The sequence below is a fragment of the Dipodomys ordii genome, unplaced genomic scaffold, assembly GCF_000151885.1.
Source record: "Dipodomys ordii isolate 6190 unplaced genomic scaffold, Dord_2.0 Scaffold157, whole genome shotgun sequence".
In the NCBI taxonomy this organism is placed as follows: Eukaryota; Metazoa; Chordata; class Mammalia; order Rodentia; family Heteromyidae; genus Dipodomys; species Dipodomys ordii.
The window spans coordinates 1,545,532-1,562,318 of NW_012267373.1; the positions used below are offsets into that span (position 1 = coordinate 1,545,532).

Consider the following 16,787-nt stretch of genomic DNA (forward strand, 5'->3'; position numbering starts at 1 on the left):
TTCCTTCCCTTCCTTCCTTCCTTCCTTCCTTCCTTCCTTCCTTCCTTCCTTCCTTCCTTCCTTCCTTCCTTCCTTCCTTCCTTCTAGTTTTCTTTCTCTCTTTCTCTTTCTTTTCTCTTCTTTCTGTCCTGCTTGCTTGATTGCTTTCCCTCCTCCCTCCCTCCCTCCCTTCCTCCTTCCTTCCTTCTTTCCTTCCTCCCTCCCTCCCTTCTTCCTTCCCTCCCTTCCTTCCTTTCAACAAGATGGCTCACTATGTATGCTGAGCTGCCCTCAAACACACAGGCCTCTAGTCTCTGTCTCCTGATTAGAATTACAAGTGTGCACCACTATCCTCCAGTCCACAATTATTTATTTATTTATTTATATTTTGTGATACAATCACACATACATGAACACAAGCACACACACACACACACACACACACACACACACACACACACTCAGGTGGTAGAGCACTAGCTTTTACCTGAAGAGCACAGGGACAGTGCCCAGGCCTAGAATTCAAGACCCACAACCAATAACAACAAAAAAAGTAAACAGATTTGCATGGAATTCCTACCTACCCAATTTATAAACATGGAACTTTAGGCAAGTAATTTTACCTCTTTTTTTGTCAGTCATGGGGCTTGAACTCTGGGCCTGGACACTGTCCCTCAGCTCTTCAGCTCAAGGCTAGTGCTCTACCACTTGAGTCACAGTGCCACTTCCGGCTTTTTTAGTTTATATGTTGCTGAGGAATCGAACCCAGGGCCTCATACACGCAAGGCAAGCACTCTACCACTGAGCCACCTTCCCAGCCCTTTACTTCTTATTTAACCACCTATAAAATGTGGACATAATGCCACACACACACGTGTGTGTGTGTGTGTGTGTGTGTGTGTGATAGCTTGAGCACTATCTCTGAGCTTTTTTGCTCAAGTCTAGTGCTCTACCACTTGAGTCACAGCTCCATTTCTGGTTTCTTGTAGTTAGTTGGAGATAGAGATTCAAGGACTTTTCTATCCAGGCTAGCTTCAAACTGTGATCCTTAGATCTCAGCCTCATGAGTAAATAAGATTACAAGTGTGAGCCACTGACACCAGGCCCAGCTCAGGTTTTTATTTCTTGAGAAAGTCATGAGGAATTGAGATCAGCTTCATCCATATGTAGAATATCTGGCATTATGTCCACATTTTATAGGTGGTTAAATAAGAAGTAAAGGGCTGGGAAGGTGGCTCAGTGGTAGAGTGCTTGCCTTGCATGTATGAGACCCTGGGTTCGATTCCTCAGCACCATATAAACTAAAAAAGCTGGAAGTGGAGCTGTGGTTCAAGTGGTAGAGCACTAGCCTTGAGCTGAAGAGCTGAGGACAGTGTCCAGGCCCAGAGTTCAAGCCCCATGACTGACAAAAAAAAAGAGGTAAAATTACTTGCCTAAAGTTCCATGTTTATAAATTGGGTAGGTAGGAATTCCATGCAATTCTGCTTACTTTTTTTGTTGTTGTTGGTTGTGGGTCTTGAATTCTAGGCCTGGGCACTGTCCCTGTGCTCTACAGGTAAAAGCTAGTGCTCTACCATCTGAGTCACAACACCACTGCTGGCTTTTCTGTTCATGTGGTGCTGAGAAATTGAACCCAGGGCCTCATGCATGCAAGGCAAGCACTCTACCACTGAGCCACCTTCCTAGTCTAATTCTGTTTACTTCAATACTGAAAATTCACATTAGTCTCCCATGGTTAGGAGCTGGCATGATCATGTATGCATGTAGGCCACGCTCCCTGGTATCATGTGAGCTGGGTTAGTATGAGGTAATCAGTTGAGAGAAGTTGGATAGTCTAGACGAGTGCTTACCCAGGGTAGTGTTTAATTTATGACCAATTCTATTAATAACACAGCTACTCTGTGTCTCAGCGGATGGGAGCTCTCACGGCATGGCCATACATTCGGGCAAAGTTGTCTCTGCCAATTTGGATAAATGCTTACAAATTCTTGGTCTTCTCTTTTTCAGGCATGTAGCTTTTCCTTTTTTCTCTTAAAAAAGGTTATAATGATATGAGAATCTTAACTCCTGATATCCATAGTGTTGGATTACTGCATTACTTTTGGTTGGTCTCCAAACACATCTGATCACTTTAAGCCTTTAGACAGATGGTATGTTACTTAGACACTTTTTGTTTGGTTATTTTCTGGTTCTATCTCTGGATAGTAACTTTTTTTCTTTAGATCCTGTACATACTTTTTGTTATGTTGTTTTTCTGCTAATTCAAGTGTTGCAGATACATGTGGAATAAACCCTAAGTATGATGAGTATTAACCAGGTGTTTGAGTCTTATCCAAATATCAGGGGATTGTTAAATGCTGCACCCTGTCTACACTGGCCATTGCCATATCACACTGATAAGGAAAACCCATAGAACATTTGATCAAGATTCGTTACTCTAAAAAGAATATTTTAAAACACAATTTAAGGTGGAAATAAAATATTTATGATTGTTGAAAATATTTTCTCTCTTTTCATTCACACACACACACACACACACACACAGAAACACACACAACTTATGAATGCACAACCTCACTGGCCCATGCACATACCAGCTCTTTTCTTGCTGCAGATGCATGCACTAATTGATGTCATGTTTCAACAGCACTGAGGATGTCCACATCACAGAATTTGCAGCCTGGAGCACTTCTGAGATTTCCCAGAATGCACTGATGTACTACAGTGGCCGACTCTTCTGGATTGATGGTTTTAGCATTATCACTGCACAGGAAATAAGTCAGAGAACCAGTGTGTCTGTTTCAGAAGTGGCCAAATTTAATCAGTTCACCATTATTCAGACATCCCTCAAGCCTCTGCCAGGTACAGCATCTTATTATTGCCTATCTTCTTCCCCAATACCTTCTGTGAGATAAACATTTACTTTGAGAGTTTTTTCTTTAAGAATTATGCTGAAAGAGCACTCAGTTTGCACTCAGTTTTTTTCTTTCTTATTTGTGTGTCAATTCCTAAAATTTTCCCACTTTTCTTCTCTTTCTCCCTTTCTTCTTTCTCCCTTTCTCTCTCTTTCTCTTTTTCTCTTTCTCTTTCTCCCTTCCTTCCTTCCTTTCTTTCTTCCTTCCTTTCTTCCTTTCTTTCTGTCAGTGGTGGGCTTGAATTCAGAGTCTGAATGCTGTTCCTTTTTTGTTCAAGGCTAGTGCTCTACCACTTTGAGCCACAGTGCCACTTCAGGTTTTCTGGTGGTTAGTTGGAGACTTTCTTACTTGGGCTGGCTTCGAATCACAATTCACAGAGCTCAGCTTCCTGAGTAGCTAAGAAATACAGGTATCAACCAAGGGCACCTGGACCCCACTTTTAAAAAATCAGAATCCATTATTGCTAATTTATTCATCAATGAAACTAGGAAGTTTCCTTATGACACATACTCAGTTTAACCCAAATTTATAGCCTGAAACAGCCAGGATAGGATGATTTTATTGTTTTTGAGACAAGATTTCTATAAGGACCAGGCTGGCACTTAAAAAATCTTTGAGTTCAAGCTGGTCTCAAACTCATAATCTTCTTACTTTCACGGCACTAGGATTCTAGGCGTGGCCACTAATCATGACTTGGATCATTTTGATTTAGTTCTAATTACCAATAATATCTACTGATTTCCCCTGATTCTGTCCTGAGTGATAATCCTAAATCCTCTTTACCTCTGGTTTTATCTTTCTCCTATTTTGTAGGGAACTTTTCCTCAACTCCCAAGGTGATCCCAGATTCTATTCAAGAGTCTTCATTCAGGGTTGAGGGAAATGGTTCAAGCTTCCAAGTCTTGTGGAATCCTCCCCCTGTGGTGGATTGGGGTACAGTTTTCTACAGTATAGAATTTAGTGCTCATTCCAAGGTAAGGTGTTGGCTCAAGTACTATTTCCCAAACACATGTAACAGCACGATTTATACTTTGCTCATGTTCTTTGTTTTTTTTTTCCCATGGTGTTTGATTATTAAGATTATTTGCCAGAGCACTTGATGGCGAATCTCTGATTGGCTTGTGATAACTGCTATGTTGCATACACTTTAATTCGTCTATCTAGTAACTCACAGGAATTAGCAAAATTGTATGTGGTGATGACATGTGAGCCAAAGCTTGGTGATTTTTAGCTCTTTAGTAATGAAAAATTTTTTAATTCTATTTCTAAGAAGATGATATTTTATGTTTATATTTCAGTTCCTGGCTACTGAGCAGTCTTTGTCAATGTTTACTGTGGAAGATCTGCAGCCCTATGCTTTATTTAACCTTTCAGTCACTCCTTATACCTACTGGGGAAAGGGCCCCAAAACATCTCTGTCATTTCGAGCACCTGAAACAGGTACAGGGGTACCGAAAAAAAGTCTTATTTTCCATGACCTGGAAATATTTTAAAATGTTAGAAAATAGTTTTCAGTCTTAGAGATGTGTTTAAATTCAATAGTCTTTCAATGATTCTTTAAAAATTAGATTAGCATCATTGCAATAAATCTTCATACTGGGCTTTGGTGGCAAGCATGTAAGCCTAGCTGCTCAGAAGGATAAGATCTGAGGATTGCAGTTTGAAGCCACCCAGAGCAGGAAAATCTGTGAGACTCTTATCTCCAATTAACCAGCAAGAATCTGGGAGTGGAACTGTGACTCAAATATCAGCACTAGCCTTGAACATAAAAGGTCAGAAACAGTCCCTAGGCTCTGAATTCAAGCCCCAGAACTGGTGTGCATGCAGACATGCATACACATATACATACAACCTTCATAATTTATTCCAAAGAAGTCTATTTGAAATATTTCTTAGACTCTTTAACTTGATTGTAGTAATATTTTTGATGCAGTAATATTTACAATTAATGGTTTTAAGTAATGTGAGATATTTGATAAGGAAAATGGGGTATTGGAAGGCATAGATATTTTCTTGCAAGACAGTTATTAACAAAGATATGATCTCAAAAATGTTCTGTGAGAAAATAACTAGTGGGCAAATTTTGGAAATGTATTTTTAAGAGATAGCCACATCTCTACATGTGTCTGTCATTTTAAAGTGTGCAAAACACACTTGCATGTATCACACCTTTATTAAACATTTACTACAATATATCAGAAAGATCATTTCCTTTGGCACTCGCACACCTCTGAGGTAGACCTGACAGATGTTACAATCTTAATTATGTGGGTGAGAAAATGGGAACCTTGTAGTTGCTTAAATAAATGACAAGAACATATCCAGAATTTTCATTCTATTTTTTTCCATCTTCATTTGGTCAACTGACAAATCCTAGCAAATAGTAGCTCCCTATTCATTTAATTTGCATAGACTTCTTAACACAGGACCTGGAAGGTGATATAAACCTCCACTTGCCATTGCCTTTTTACTGTTATGATGCACTCAATGGCATTTATCCTTGAGTCTCACAGCAGGAGCAGAGTGGAGCCTCGGCATGTTCTGAAGCATTTAGCATTGGGAGCCAGGATTGTTCTGTTTGTGATTATCTTAAGCTATCAGCTTTGGTGGCACTCTTGCATGGAGATGAAATCTTTCTGGAGATCCAGAATAGGTTAACATCTTCTGGATGATAGGAGAAATAAGGAAGACTGGAAGAATTTGACCCTTACCTTCATGATATTTATGGTCTAGCAAGAGAGTTTTCAAAGTGAGGAATATCTATTAAGCACTCACTGTGTGCTGTTCTTCTATTAGAGGTTAGGGGATTGAAGTAAGGAATAAGAAAGGATGTGTTCTCTGCTGGAGTTCATAAAACTCACCTCCCACATAATAAAAATGAGACTGTAACAATTGAGCAGCAGCCATGAGTAGACAACACTTCGAAATCATTAACCATATCAAGTTGCCTCGTGTATACTTAGGAGAGGAATATGTGCATGAACAAGACTTCAGTGAGGATGGAGCAAAAGTGTATCCCATGTTAAAAAGGCCTGTAGCGTGATGGTGGGAGTGATGAACAGTAGGAAACAATGTGACTGGAACGCGGGGTGGTAGAGAGCCCTGTAGGGGAATCCCAAGGTAGGGAAGAGTGATGTGGAAATCAGGCAGAGGAATTTCTCTCAAGCAATAGATGAACAGATGGTGCTGTGCAGGTTGGCTATAGCTTGACTAGGTAGCTTCAAACCATACCTTTCCCACAACTTCCTGCCTCCTTTTAGAGTGAGAGGGCCTGAGTCCCTACCGTCTTGTATTTTATACCTGGATCTAGCTGAAGCTCCCCTCCTGATGACTGAGCTTTTGACCTGGAGCTAAATCACTTCGATTAAGATGAGAGTGAATGCTACATTTTATAAGGAGAACCAGCCACCTTCCATCTGTACGGAGCACGGTGGAGAGTTGTCCTTACCTAATAATAGTAGGGATTTGGTTTGAACCTAAAGCAGCCGACATCTGTTAAAATATCACGATGGGACCCAGAATAATGTAGGGGTTGTTGCCTCATGAAGCACTTTTAAGAATGTGAGAGATCTCAGAGAGCTCTCTGCTTGGAACAAGGCCTGGCTCTTGGTTCTGGAGTGGCATTGTTAACTGTCACCAGGCCACCAGCCACCAGAGATTGTTTGATGCCTCTGGAATGTGAGGACCTCAGTCCTGGGTGGAGTTGCTGTTAGTCTTAGACATGTTGCTTATTATCTCATGGTATTTGGGTGTATGAAACAGCTGATTAGTCACAAATGAAGGTCTGCTTCTATTGCATGTGCTATGAAAGAGAATAGGAAGCAATATAAAAACAATTTATAGCATAGAAATAAAAAAAAAACTGGTGGCGTAACTCTAAAGACAAAAGCAAGATGAACCAAAACAATGAATGAGAGAGATATACTTCAACTGAGAAATATTTTTGTTGCTGTTGAGATGTCCCTACCTTGATTAGGAGTGGTAGAAGTCAGCCTTGTATTCCTTTCTGTGCTATCTGTGCCTCTGCTTTTCAGTTCCGTCAGCACCAGAAAATCCCAGAATATTTATATTACCAAGTGGTCACAAGCTCAACCACAGTAAAGTTGTGGTGGAATTCAGGTGGAATAAGCCCAAGCATGAAAATGGTGTGTTAAGAATATTTGAAATTTTCTATCATATATCCAACCAAAGTGACACAAAGAAAATCTTCCAAGACTGGACTGCTGTTAATGTCACTCCCTGGGACATGTCTTTTCAACTTGCAAGCATGGATCCTGGGTACATTGTTGCCTTCCAGGTATGAGAGAGAAAAAAGTATTGGAGTCTTAATAGTGCAAAAGAAGAGTACTTAAAGGACCAAGTTAAGAATTTCTAGATGTAGCCAGGCATTTCGAGCTCATGCCAATAATCCTAGCTATTCAGGCCGAGAGATAATTGAAGCCAGCCTAGGCAAAAAAGCCTATGAGGTTCTTATTGTCAATTAACTACCATAAACTACAAGTGGAGGCTTGGCTCAAGTGGTAGAATGCCAGTCTTAGAGCCAAGGAAGAGTACAAAGCCCTGAATTCTTGGGAAAGTTTGGTAAAGGATGACTTGTCAACTTTCCTGCACATAAAGGTTACTTTTGGGACTCAAAGCAAAGCATTGTTTTGTGTGTGAGAGATAGAGTTTTACTATGTACTTCAGGCTGACCTCAGAACCATCATCCTTCTGCCTTACCTCGGATGTACAACCATGCCCATTAGCTCATTTTGATATTTTAAATTTCAAATTTTATGATTATCTGGGTAATTCATTAGGAATACATAAAACAATCAATATATATGATTTTCAATGATACATATATATTTATGTATATATACATACACACAGAAGCTGGTCCTTGTAGCACTTATAACCTCAGAACTTTGGAGGTGACGCAGGAGAATCACATGTTCAAGGTCAGACTATGTTATATGACAAAACCCCGTCTCCAACAAAACAAATAAACAAAAGTACACAAAGACTGTATATAGAAGATATGATAAAAATGTACTTAAGGCTAAGACCATAATAACAATAACTGGATGTTTTGTTGGTTGAGAGCGCACAAGTAACTATGTTTGCATGACTTTGCCATGAGTCTGTAGGCTTTTACACATATGCAATATTGGGAAATGAAATGATTTAATACATAATAAAAGTTATCTTAAAACCAAAATACAATATTTACTGTTAGGATAGTTATGGTAAAGTGTTTCAATTGTTTGAAAATATAATGTATGGTAGGAATGTGACTTAAATATTCAATAATTAATCAATCTCAGAACTTATTTGTAACTAAGACAAGTCTTCAATGCATTTGTGTGTGTGTGTGTGTGTGTGTATGTGTGTGTGCCAGTCTTGGAGCTTGAACTTAGGGCCTGGGCATTGTCCCTGAGCATTTTTGCCCAAGGCTAGCATACCACTTAAGCCACAGCTTCACTTTAGACTTTTTAGTAGTTAATTGGAGATAAGAGGTTCATGGACCTTCCTGCCTGGGCTGGCTTTGAACTGTGATCCTCAACAGATTCCAGCCTCTGGAGTAACTAGGATTGCAGGTGAGAGCCACCAATACCCAGCTAATACATGTTTATTGTTGCTGTTTCTTTTCTGTCTTTAGGTTCGTGTCTTCACATCTAAAGGACCAGGACCATTTTCTGACATAGTGAAAACTAAAACCTCAGGTATTTATCATCTACAAATTGTATAAATAACCTTCTGAAATTGTTTTTTTCCCCATTGGTATCTTTAAGGATATAAACAGAGTCTCTAAGTTGAAGTTAAGATTAAAAAATCATTTTTTGCTCATCATGTTTAAAGAGGCCTATGATTAGAAAGGCTAAAAAGCCTCTGTGGAGACTCTTGTACTATATGAACCCAAAGGCAGGACAGGGGTTTCAAGACTGCCTGATTACTGATTCAAAAGACTGTTGAAGGTATTCCCATACATATTATCTACTTGTTTTTTGTTTGCAGACATCAACCCATTACCTTACCTCATAACCCTTGCTGATAACAAGGTAGAGTTTTTAGATATGGATCAAAACCAAGTCATGTGGACATTTTCAGTAGAGGGAGACCTCAGTGCCTTGGGATACACCGCTGACAATCACATGGGGTATTATGCTCAAGGAGACACCATCTTCCTTCTGAATTTGCATAATCATTCCAGCTCTGAGGTACTTCACTTTGCAATTCCTTTGAAATGAAAGATGGAATATTTACATATCATACTATCTGGTAATGAAAATGGGTGTCTTATGGTTGAATCATTTAGAGTAGAATAATTGACATGGTAGCTGCCAAAATCATTTAGCTACAACAAATAGAAGTTATAAATGGGATGAGTGATTTTCAGGATTCACTTGCATATGGTTACTGGCCTTAAGGCACTGTGTTAGATCCTAGAGATATAGAGGTATATTAGGTCCTAACTAGAGATCATCTACTAGCTGATCTTACTAGAATTTGTCTGAGTTAATCCAGTTATAAAGAGAAAGGCAGCTGGACACAGGTGGCTCATATCTGTAATCCTAGCTACTCAGGAGGCTGAGCTCTGAGGATGGGTGTTCAAAGCCAACCTGGGCATGAAAGTCCTCGAGACTCTTAATTCCAATTAACTACCAGAAAAGTCAAAAGTGGTGCTGTGGCTCAAGTGGTAAAGTGCTAGCCTTGAGCTGAAGAGCTCAGGGACAGTGCCCAGGCCCAGAGTTCAAGCCCCACAACTGACAAAGAAAAAAAAAAAGAGGTTTATTTTGGCTCACAGTTTCGGAGGTTTCTGTCCATGATCATTTGGCCCTGTTGCTTTTGAGCCAGTGATAGCCATTATGATGGGGGAGCATGTGGCAGATCAAAACTTTCCAATTCATAGTCAAGAAGGGAAAGAGAGAAAGAGAAAGAGATCAAGGTCTCATAATTCCTTTTGAGGACCTGTCTCCAGTATCCCAGAGACCACTTACTGGGCACCTAAAAGTTCAACCACTTCCTAACAGTGCCACAGGCTAGGACGGAGCGATTGACAAACTATTGTGCCTTTCAGGTCCAAAAAATAAAAAACCAACCAACCAATAGCAACAAAAAACCCCAAATGGGGGTTGAATAAAGCGTAAGACTATTATTATTTTTTTTGGGTGTCCGGTTATGGGCCTGAACTCTGGGCCTGGGCGCTGTCCCTTAGCTCTTCAGCTCAAGGGTAGCACTCTACCACTTGAGCCACAGCGCCACTTCCGGCTTTTTTTCCCCCTGTTTATGTGGAGCTGAGGAATTGAACCCAGGGCCTCATGCATGCAAGGCAAGCACTCTACCTCTGAGCCACCTTCTCAGCCCCTAGACTAGTATTATTGTAACACTAGAAAAGCAGTGTTACATAGTGATTGAGGATGAGTTTTGGAATTTATCTCTTTGCTCTCCAGTTAGAGCTGTAACAAAGAGCAAGTTATTTAACCTCTGTGGGTAAGCAATAGCTTATCATAAGATGATTACAAAGATTAGACAAGACAGTATTAGAGCACATAGCACAATGCCTGTCATGGTGTAGAGATTCACTAAGTCTCAGCTCATACAGAAGACAGACAAGTACGACTGCTGTGCTGAGAACAGGATGAACACTAGCCCAGATGGAGTAGTGGTGCTAGTACAATGGAAAAGCTTCTTACACAGAAAAATGCATAGGTAACACTAGTGGAAAAGCAGTGGGATTAACAAGTGCAAAGGCAGGGAATAAAAAGGGATCCATAGCATGTTCAGGAGCTGTAAACAAAGTGAATGGAGCTGGAGGAGAAGGAGGAATGACAGGTGGCAGATGGTAAAGCCATGGAGGGAGGCAGAATCTTGAATATTATAGACTTCCTTTACCACACTAAGGAGTCAGATGTCCTTCAAGCCCCACGACAGACAAAAAAAAAAAAGGAGTCAGTTAACAACCTGAACGCTACCAGTAAGCCATTAAATTCAGTGAGTCAATATGGTCAAGTTGTGTTTTAGAAAGATTTCTCTCATGGTGCCAGTGACTTATGCAAGTAATCCTAGCTACTTCTGAAGGCTGAGATCTGAGGATTACAGTTCAAAGCCAGCCTGGGAAGGAGAGTCTGTGAGACCCTTATCTCCAATTAACTACTAAAAAGCTGGAAGTAGAGCTGTGCCTCAACTGGTAGAGCACTAGCCTTGAGTACAACAGTTTAAGGACAGAGCCTAGGCTTGGAGTTCAAGTGCCAGGACTGGTGCCAAACACATAAATAAATAAGTAAGTAAGTAAATAAATAAATATTTCTCCAACAGTAATGGTAACAATGATTTAGGATTAAATCTGAGACATTTAGGAGATGGTTGCAGAAATCCAGATGGAGAATATTAAGGACCTGAGTTTGGTAATAGGCAATGTGTCATGAAAAGAGAGGACAAACTAAGAGGATATTTAAAGCGAGACTAGTTCACTGTTTATGGTAACATGAGGAGGAAGTCAAGGGGAACCACCATTGCCAGGTTCGGTTCATTGGATGAATGTTGGAAATCCATAGAAGCAGCAAATGCAAGCAAAAAGGAGGTTTAGAGGTAAGATGATGAATTCTCTTTTCTGGGGTGATTCGTATGGAGTTCTTCAGTAGGTAGACTGACATTAAAAATAAGTAACCAGTGCTTCTTGATTATCCTCATCTTGTCTGAAGATGTGGATGATTAACAGTGGTCTGTGAAATATAATTAAAGTAATAGAAGAGGGCTTATTATACAATGACAATCCTGAGTTATTGAAAAGCTTTGGATTACCAAAGAGAGAAATGCAGTAAATAACTAATACTTGTGATTACAGAGAAGTCTTCCAGTTAAAAAGACAATTAATACTATCTTCCTGGTGTGTTCTCTATCTAATGTTAAGCTTTTCCAAGACACATTGGTTTCTGACATCACAGTTATTGCAGTAGACTGGATTGCAAGGCACCTGTACTTTGTGCTGAAAGGATCACAAAATGGAACACAAATATTTGCTGTTGATCTTGAACATAAAGTGAAATGCCCCATGGAAGTGAAGACTTGTAACACAGATTCAACAATAATCTCTTTTTCTGTCTACCCATTTTTAAGGTACGTGTGAATGTCTTTTCCTATAGTAATGAAATAGAAATCAACCTAAATAATATTTTCTTTCTGGCTTAAAAATAGAAACCAGCTGCTTAGGGTTCTTGAGTCTAATTCTACATATAGATTTTGAGACCACCACAACAAATACATAATCTTAACCTATACTAGTATGACTAATGTAAAGTTAGGTTAATTATGATGGGAAACAACAGCAGATTTTTATACTAGTGAATTTAATAGTATCATCAGATGATAAGGACAAGAAAACTGAGCAGTGACAGGAGAACCAAACAGACAACAGATCTTACATAGAAACCGCTGTTTTGGGTTGAGGTATCTTGTCTTAACCAATGGACCCATAAGATGAACTTAAAAGCCTCCATTCAGCAATTGAGTAGCAATTTCACAGGCTGGAAAGATGCATTTTTCCTTGTGCCATAAGCATGGGTATAGAATATTGAAACTAGAGTCTTAATTCATATTAAGAAATAGAGGTAACCAAACATGAAACTGTAACCCCTCTGGACAGTACTTTCATAATAATAATAACTATAATAATGAAAGAGACAAAGAAGAGGACTAGAGACGGTCATAATTAAAATTATGAGTATACATTTTGAATTTACAGCTATCCATGTCTTACATAGGCCAATATGCTTGGCCCACAAGTGCCTAAGGTCGTTATAGTCTGAGGCTTAAATTGCAAATGCATTCATTAAAATAAATCATTGAAGATACTCCAAGTTAGACTGGTTGTGATCTCCTTAACATCAGATTATTGGACAGTTGGTTATGTTCTTTCCTCTTACTGATTTTATTCCACTTACTAAAATATGGCTGATCTTCATTAGAAACTAGTAATATATTTTCTTACTAAGTTGCAGTGATATTTTCCCCCTTTTAGTCGCTTATATTGGACAGAAATTTCCGATTTGGGCTATCAGATGTTCTACTGCAGTGTTATCAATCACACCTTGCACCGAATTCTGAAAAGCACAGCAACAATCCCACAGAATGCAAGGAGCCAATGCTCTTGCAATGTGACAGAAGTTGAGTTAGGTGCAGCAATGACCGTTGATGCCTCCAACCTAGCGGAACCACGGATATACTTTACAAAAGGACAAGAGATCTGGGCTACGGATCTAGAAGGATGCCAGTGCTGGAGCATTGTCATGGTGCCTGACATTCTCGGTAATAAACATATCAACAATCTCTTCTGCCTGCGCTCCACATACACTCAGAAGAATGTACAAATGGTAGCTGCTTGGCAGCATGTTTGGTGGTAGGCCAAGTGTGGTTACAGAATGCAAAACAAGTTGGTATCAGGTAGACTGATGCACAAAATTTCCGGGATTTGTGCTTTTGAAGTTGCAAATGTGTGTGAGTAATAATTACACATTTGGTTTTTCTGACATGACTCAAATCAAGTTGTATATCTTCTTAATAGGCTTAAAGGGTAGAGATAACTTTTTGAACTTCTCTTCTTAGGAAATTTATTTGTTTCTGTTAAATTTGTGACAAAGACTCTTTGGTTATACTTTGATCACACATTTTTGAATTATAGTGTCGACTAGTCCTAGCCTTGGCCTCTCAGGTCAGTACTTGCTAAGTCCAGTTTTAGCAAGAATCCTGTCACTTAATTTCAAGAAATCTCATCCTTGATGCCCACACTTTTGGCTTGCCTTAGCAAGAATTCTATTAGGCTAGTTTAAAAGAATCCACTACCCTTGATGCCCCATGCTTGTTAACTAGATTTTCTTATTACCTTTTTTGTATTGTATCATCTATTTTCTTTGCTGCAATGTAGTTCTAGTCTAGATCAAAAGTCTTTATTAGCCAGGCACCAGTGGCTCACTCCTATAATCCTAGCTACTCAGGAGGCTGAGATCCGAGGATTGTGGTTCAATGCCAACCTGGGCAGAGTCCCCATGAGACTCTTACCTCCAATTAACCACCAGAAAACCAGAAGTAACGCTGTGGCTCAAGTGGTTAGAGTGTTCACCTTGAGCTGAAGACCTGAGGGACAGTGCCTAGGCCCAGAGTTCAAGCCCCACAAACAACAACAACAACAAATCTTTACTACCATTTTAACACATATCAGAATAATCTTTTCTTTAAAATAAGATAAGAATTGTCCAGTGAACCTTTACCAGTCTTTCATAAGTTCACAGCTGCAATCCAGAATTCTAAAATAAGAAAACAATGATGATTTTAGAGGTCACTTAGTATTTCTGTATTGGAAGAAACCATCTCTATAAAAAGTCGTTCTTGAACACAAATTTATTACTGCATTAAATATATTTACTGTGAATTAATTACAAATCATTGATGAAAATATTGTGCAACTGTCCTCTGCTGTTGATGATTGCCTCTGTTTCACTTGGAATCATCTAGGTAGAGTTTACAACCTGGCTCTGCCTTTTACTAAATTTGTGGCTTTGAGTAAATTATTTAACTCCTCAGACCTCAGGTTTCACATTCATAAAACAGGGCTGGTAACAATAGCACTTATTTATTTTATTAATTTGATGCAGTGCTAAAGTGCGAAAATATATTATTGAGCCAAATAGAATAAAAGAACTATTCTTTTCATATTGGAAACCAGGAAGATTAGACACTTAGAAACTGTAATGTAGGAAAAAGGATTTCCCATATTGCTTAAACTAGAAAAAAATTAAGATTACTCTAAAAAAGTTATTCTAAAAGGTTATTCTAAGAAAATTCTAAAAAAAATTTAAGATTATTTTTTAAATTCAAAAAATTATTCTTTGTATGTTCTTTGCATTTTTGATCAGTAGGAAAACCACTTGATAGCTTAACGGTGGATGGGGAGTTTATATACTGGACCACCAAAGCCAAAGATAGCACACAGATTTATCAAGCAAAGAAAAGAAATGGGGCCATCCTCTCCCAAGTGAAGACCCAGAGGAGCAAGCATATTTTGGCTTACAGCTTAGTGATGCAACCTTTCCCAGGTAAAGTCACATTTACAATCTGCTTGTGCACTTCATTGCTGGCCTGTCAATCCCTGGGCTATGATCCCAGCAATACTCCTCAGTCTTTAGTGTACCTTAATTGCTATTTATCCTTTGTCACACATTGTTTCCATGTGTATACATAGCTTGGATTGCTGAGGGCAACTTGAGATGCCAGAAACCTGTGACCTGTCATTCTCTTTGCCAATTGCTTCTTAGTTCCATAATTCTCTTCTTTCTGTCTTTCTCTTTTTTAAAGGTATTTTGGGATTCTCATGGTCTCAAAGGGCATTGTGTAAACCCTCAAGTAAAATATTTCTTCAAGTAAAGTACTGTATTATTTTACCACATTATGCATTACATGGTATTCTGTATGTAAATGTTATTCATCAATATATATAGGAGTATTGTAGTAATTTGTAGTATCCCCTTAATGTTCAAATTTATGCTGCCAGTTTTCTTTCCCTTCCTTCCCCTTCCCTTCTTTCTTCTTGTTCTGTAGCTCAGACCCAGAGCTTTGTACATGTTTGGCAATTGCTCTACAATTAAACTAATGTTCGGCAATTGCTCTACAATTAAACTAATGTTTGGCAATTGCTCTACAATTAAGCTAATGTGTTACTGGTAAAAAGTGTTTTGTGTGTGTGTGGGGGGGGGTATGTAATGGTGGAACTGGAGATTGAACCCAGGACATTATACATGCTATGTGAGTGCTTTACCTCAGCCCAGTCATAAAGTTGTTTAGTATTTTGCTTCTAATTCTACTGCCTCCATAAGCTGGTGCCTCATACCTGTAATTATAGCTACTCAGGAGGCTGGGATCTGACGACCATGGTTTGAAGCCAGCTCGGGCAAAAAGTCCATGAGACTCTTATCTCCAATAAATTACTCAGAAAAAGCTGAAAGTAGCTCTATAGCTCAAGTGATAGATCGCTAGCCTTGAGCACAAAGAGGCTCAGGGGCAGTGCCCAGACCCTGAGTTCAAGCCCCAGGACTGGGAAAAAATAAAATTAGGAGAACGAATGTTGATCTGATTAATGGATTCCAAATATAAATTCCAGGGCTGGGAAGGTGGCTCAGAGGTAGAGTGCTTGCCTTGCATGCCTGAGGCCCTGGGTTCGATTCCTCGGCACCACATAAGCAGAAAGAAAAAAGCCAGCAGTGGCGCTGTGGCTCAAGTGGTAGAGTGCTATCCTTGAGCTGAAGAGCTGAGGGACAGCCCCCAGGCCCAGATCTGGTTAAAAAGCCAGCAGTGGCGCTGTGGCTCAAGTGGTAGAGTGCTATCCTTGAGCTGAAGAGCTGAGGGACAGCCCCCAGGCCCAGATCTGGTTAAGGTCCCACGACCGCCCCCCCCCCAAATATAAATTCCAAATGCAGAAAGGAATTTTTTTTAAAGAAAGGTTAAAGTTAGGCCCTCACCATAGATTTCCAGAAAGAGAAAATGTACAAGGAACTTGTAAATGTTAAGAAACATAGAAGGTAGGGGATTTGAAGGATAATTCCACTAAAGTTACAAAATTGCCTGTGCTCCAATTCATCTAATATTTATATAATAGTATTCATTTATAGTCTAAACTGGAAATGGATGCTCATATTAGCAATTAGAACAGTAATGTTGATCAAAGGATATTAGTATATTTGCAAGTTTTATTATTTATTTAACTAGTATGGTAGGATACAACAATGTATTGGAAATATCAATAAAGACAGAAAAACACATTTCCCCTCCCTCCCTCCCTTCCTCCCTCCCTCCCTCCCTCTCTTCCTTCTTTCCTTCCTTCCTTCCTTCCTTCCTTCCTTCCTTCCTTCCTTCCTTCCTTCC

General features: G+C 39.4%; 1 protein-coding gene across 2 annotated transcripts in view; it reads left to right on the plus strand.

Annotated features, from left to right (window-relative positions):
- The window catches only part of Ros1 (ROS proto-oncogene 1, receptor tyrosine kinase), a 95,850-nt gene that overhangs the window by 40,685 nt on the left and 38,378 nt on the right, over positions 1-16,787 (plus strand). Inside the window, exons 19-27 of one of the 2 annotated variants that reach the window (XM_013032802.1) lie at positions 2,627-2,841; positions 3,708-3,868; positions 4,193-4,334; positions 6,929-7,191; positions 8,536-8,599; positions 8,892-9,094; positions 11,788-11,993; positions 12,895-13,181; positions 14,789-14,965. In XM_013032802.1, the coding sequence (XP_012888256.1) occupies positions 2,627-2,841; positions 3,708-3,868; positions 4,193-4,334; positions 6,929-7,191; positions 8,536-8,599; positions 8,892-9,094; positions 11,788-11,993; positions 12,895-13,181; positions 14,789-14,965 (1,718 nt within the window). Of the gene's footprint in view, positions 1-2,626; positions 2,842-3,707; positions 3,869-4,192; positions 4,335-6,928; positions 7,192-8,535; positions 8,600-8,891; positions 9,095-11,787; positions 11,994-12,894; positions 13,182-14,785; positions 14,966-16,787 lie in introns of both variants that reach the window. The other variant, XM_013032801.1, reaches the window with a different exon arrangement.